The sequence below is a fragment of the Cynoglossus semilaevis genome, chromosome W (assembly GCF_000523025.1).
Source record: "Cynoglossus semilaevis isolate Cse_v1.0 chromosome W, Cse_v1.0, whole genome shotgun sequence".
In the NCBI taxonomy this organism is placed as follows: Eukaryota; Metazoa; Chordata; class Actinopteri; order Pleuronectiformes; family Cynoglossidae; genus Cynoglossus; species Cynoglossus semilaevis.
Genome location: NC_024327.1, coordinates 2,199,883 through 2,204,095, shown reverse-complemented (window position 1 = coordinate 2,204,095; position 4,213 = coordinate 2,199,883). Strand labels below are relative to the sequence as shown.

Below are 4,213 nucleotides of genomic sequence, written 5' to 3'. Positions count from 1 at the left end.
TATGCACCTGCCTACTTTTGTTTAAGTAATTATTGCACACTTTCTGTAAATCCTATAAACTTCATTTCACTTCTTAAATATCACTGTGTTTGTTTGCTATATGATATATTTAATTGAAATTGCTGTTCCGAAAAACCAATGATACATAAAGGAAAATCCTGAAAATGATCAGGGGTGCCCAAACTTTTTCATACCACTGTATATCATATCACTGCTTAGTAAAACAGGAAATAAAATTAAATTAATGTAGACGCTTTATTTTGAAATAGTTGCACTAGTAAAGTTCTCCATCTCAAAGTACATTTCTATGTTTGCAGTACTAAGGTATGTGTATTTATTTTTATTTGTTTGCTTGTTTGTTGTGGTGAACAAGTTGTTCTTACACAGTCACGTTGCGATTGGGGCAGCTGTCTCCAAACGTGCTTCCTTGCTCCTTGAAGGTGATGAGGTTCCATATGGCCATCATGCTGTTGTCAGGCACACTGAAGTGGAACAGTTCCACACTGGCGAATGAGTTGAAAGCGTTGAGTTTACGCGGCGTGTGGGTGAAGTATTCGGTCACAAAAAGGCAATCTGTTGAAGAGAAAGAGGAAAAAAAAAGATTTGCGGCTCGTGGGGTTACAAACACAGAGGTTTTACAAGGAGGATAGATGGATAGATGAATGGATGGATGGATGGATGGATGGATGGATGGATAAATTAATCCTTTGTTTTCATTGTATGTATTAACAATGAAAATCCACTTGGCCTCAATTAAATAATAAGTGACCAAAGTGACATGAATCAGAGACTAAAGTGACTTAAGTCAGAGATTAAAATGATTTAAGTCAGAGATTAAAGTGCTTTAAGTTGGAAACTCAAGTGACTTAAATCAGAGACTAAAGTGACTTAAGTTGGAGACTAAAGTGACTTAATTCTGAGACCAAAGTGACCTAAATCAGAGACAAGATTGACTTAAGTCAGAGACTGAAATGACTTAAGTCGAAGGCTAAAGTGACTTAAACCAGAGACTAAAGTGACTTAAGTCATAGACTAAATTGACTAAAATAAGAGAATATGAAGGAATGAGGGAGAAACCTCCTTTAGAAAATTAAATAAAGTCATATTTTTGTCTGCGGCCATGTTTAGAATCTGTTGCCATGGCACCGCTTTGAGCTCAGTGCTAATGTCAAATCCTGACATGCTGATGTGAAATGTGTGAAAGCATCTAAGCTGTGTTAATTTGCTAACGTGCCAGCTGTGTTATAGTTTTGACCTGCAGATGAGAAAAGGCTGTCATCCAAATAATTAAAGATTTATCCTCTGGAGAACATCCAAATTTGAGCCAGATGTTTTGACAGTCAGTCCATAAATAGATGTTTGTTTATTTCAACTATCAACCTTGGTGGATACTCTTACTCTATCATTAAAAAAAAGATAATCAGACTTTTCTGAGTGAGGTTAAAACTGTTCAAAAATATCTTTTCAGTTCCCTAATTTCCGGCAAATGGGTAACAAAGATGCCTTCCTGTTCAACCCAGTAGGTGGTGGTATTGCACCCAAAGTTTGTATATCAGTCAGACGATGAAGCCTAGTATGAACTGAGTGAACTCTTTTTTTGATCAGCAGCATGGGATGCTCGTATGCACGCTCACTCTCGCCCTGCGCCACGTCAAAGCCTGGGATTACATCCACCAAACACTACCGCCGAACAAGCGAGGGCTGAATAAACGGCCATACATATTACTTACATGAGCCGCGTTGGTACCTTGAACACATCACACCGCCAGGACGGGGGTTATAAATACAAATAAGATGAAGATAGTGAAGAGGTATTTTACAGAAACATGCACCTGGTGTTTCACTGAAGGGGATCTGCCCCTCTCTCCCCCACCCTCTCCCCCCCCCGTCTTTGTAAGGCATTAATATAGTTTCAATGCAATTTGAGGGTTTTCAGCCTCTTGAGGCTCACCTCGGTGTTTATTCTCGGGCTTGAATACTATGTATTTCTTCACAGTGTAATTTCACTTCCCTATTTAGAAGCCCGCGCCCACAGCAGCATGAGTCTAATTTGTCCCAGCTCTTACCAGGCGCCCTTTACCCAAACCCAACATGTTCCTCGCGCTTCACACAGTTATTTCACATTCCTCCACTTGGCTGCAACATGATTTTTTTTTAGACGAAGTGTTGCATAAACAGCCCTCCCCCCTTCTCCCTCCCACCCCCCTCCCCAGTCGGCAGGAATATGACATCACATATTCCTGCTATAATTAAAAAAAAGTGCAGGTTCCTCCAGTTGAACACCACAGTGAGAAGTCTCTGACCGTTTTATATATCCGCCATTATTGCGGACTGGTAATACCAAGCCATCGTTGAAGGATCATTGAATTTTCAAAATAAAACGTCTTTTAGACTTTCTTCTGTTAGTATCAGAGTCTGAATGACCTTTGACCTGTTGTTTTGAAACATTGACAGATTATCTTTGAATGAAAACAGTAAAGGAACATGACTGGATTCTTTTGGAATGAAGTCAATTAGTAAAACTGAAGTACATTTTTTCCCACTGCGGCCTAGTACTAAATGATCTTTGGACCGGCACTGGTCCCCGGACCAGAGGTTGGGAACCCCTGGTCTAGTTGATAAACTTTCAAACTTAAGATTGCACATGCGTGAAGCTATAATTAGCCTGTAATTAATCAGTCTTTGAGTCACTGTTAAAAAAGTCACCTTTAAGTCCTGGACAGCAGCCGTGATGATTAATGGAGGTTGTGCCATAAATGACGGTGTTTACCAAACTTTTCTAATGTATTTGCATATTTGTAGTTGTAGCATCTAAATTTATTTTACAGTAGATGAAGACTGCATTTACATTACACACCTGCCCATAACTCACAGACCTGGGCGCCAAGTACGGGCTAATCACAGATAAAAAGGAAATGACTATGGATACTCGGCGTAGATGACAATACTCTCAGTGTACACAGCATAGTATTTACATTTTGATGTTTTTTTTCCCACAGTCTATAAATATTCATCCATCGTCTATCACTCATCCTTTGACAGCCACAGGAGGTGCTGGTGCCAAGCCCCATCTCAGATTACATGGACAGAAGCCAGGACACACTATAGACTGGTGGTCTTTCATCCATCCATTGACCCATCCAACCATCCATCCATCATCTATCCATCCATTCATCCATCCATCATCTATGTATCCATTTGTCCATCCATCCATCATCTATCCTTCCATCCATCATCCATCCATCCATCCATCCACCACTGTAGCCAATCCCAGTAGAACTAATGAACTACGTTACGCTGCGAGACCGACAAAACCCGACCCAGGACTCAAATCTACAACCTTAATGTATAAATCGAAGCCTCGACATTTAACACTCCACCAATATTCTCCATCTCATAAACACCGCCACGCCAAATTCACATATCGGACCGAAGGAAGTGACACATTTAGGACCATTCAATCGGTCAAACCGACCAGCTCTATTTTTCTAATTACCGTAAAGATGTGAGAAGATGAGCAGGTGGATTAAAAACCTCTCTGAATTCGAGTGAGAAGTGATGGAGGCGAACAGCAACAAGTCTACGAGGGGGACTGCAACATCCTGGGCAGCCAGTACAGTGTGTGCTGTAGATACGGATTCATTGTTGTCACACAGCTGAGCGGTGAAGTGTTTTGTTTCACAGCGCTGCCTCGGAGTAGCAGAAATATCTCGGTGAAAAGGAGACGAGGAGGGAAAACACTATAGTGCTGTGGGTGTACAGCAAGGAGATAAACTAAGAATTAAAGCGTTGTTTCACTCGAAGGATAATTCAGCAACGACCGCAAGTTCAATTCGTTATAATGACAGGAAATCTTGATTTAATGTGACGTAAAAAACAATAACAAAAAACTGCACTCTTCCTGCTTTTTAACTGAGGAAAAACACCTCCTGACTCCGTCCCGTCTGCTGTGTTTTCTGGTGGCCACGTCCAGCCCTTTAAGGATCGCAGCCTATACAAACAACCTATGGAGCCTGTATGTCAATGTGTTGCTTGACGAAATTCCTTCCTTGAGCGCAACAAACTGGAGTAAAAGCCAGCGTGTGTCCGTGATGGAAACAATCAAAAGTGTGAATATGGAGAAAAAAGAAAAAAAGAAAGAAAGAAGGATGGGTTTAAATCAGGGAGGTGGGGGATGCGACTAGTGCCGTTGCCGCCGCGGCTTTTGGCGTCT

The 4,213-nt window shown here is 41.2% G+C and overlaps 1 protein-coding gene across 1 annotated transcript in view; it reads right to left on the bottom strand.

Annotated features, from left to right (window-relative positions):
• LOC103396940 (transmembrane protein 8B-like) overlaps window positions 1-4,213 on the bottom strand; it is a 69,090-nt gene that overhangs the window by 64,196 nt on the left and 681 nt on the right. Inside the window, exon 2 of the mRNA XM_008335184.3 lies at window positions 384-575. Coding sequence (XP_008333406.2) covers window positions 384-575 — 192 coding nt within the window. The remainder of the gene's footprint in view (window positions 1-383; window positions 576-4,213) is intronic.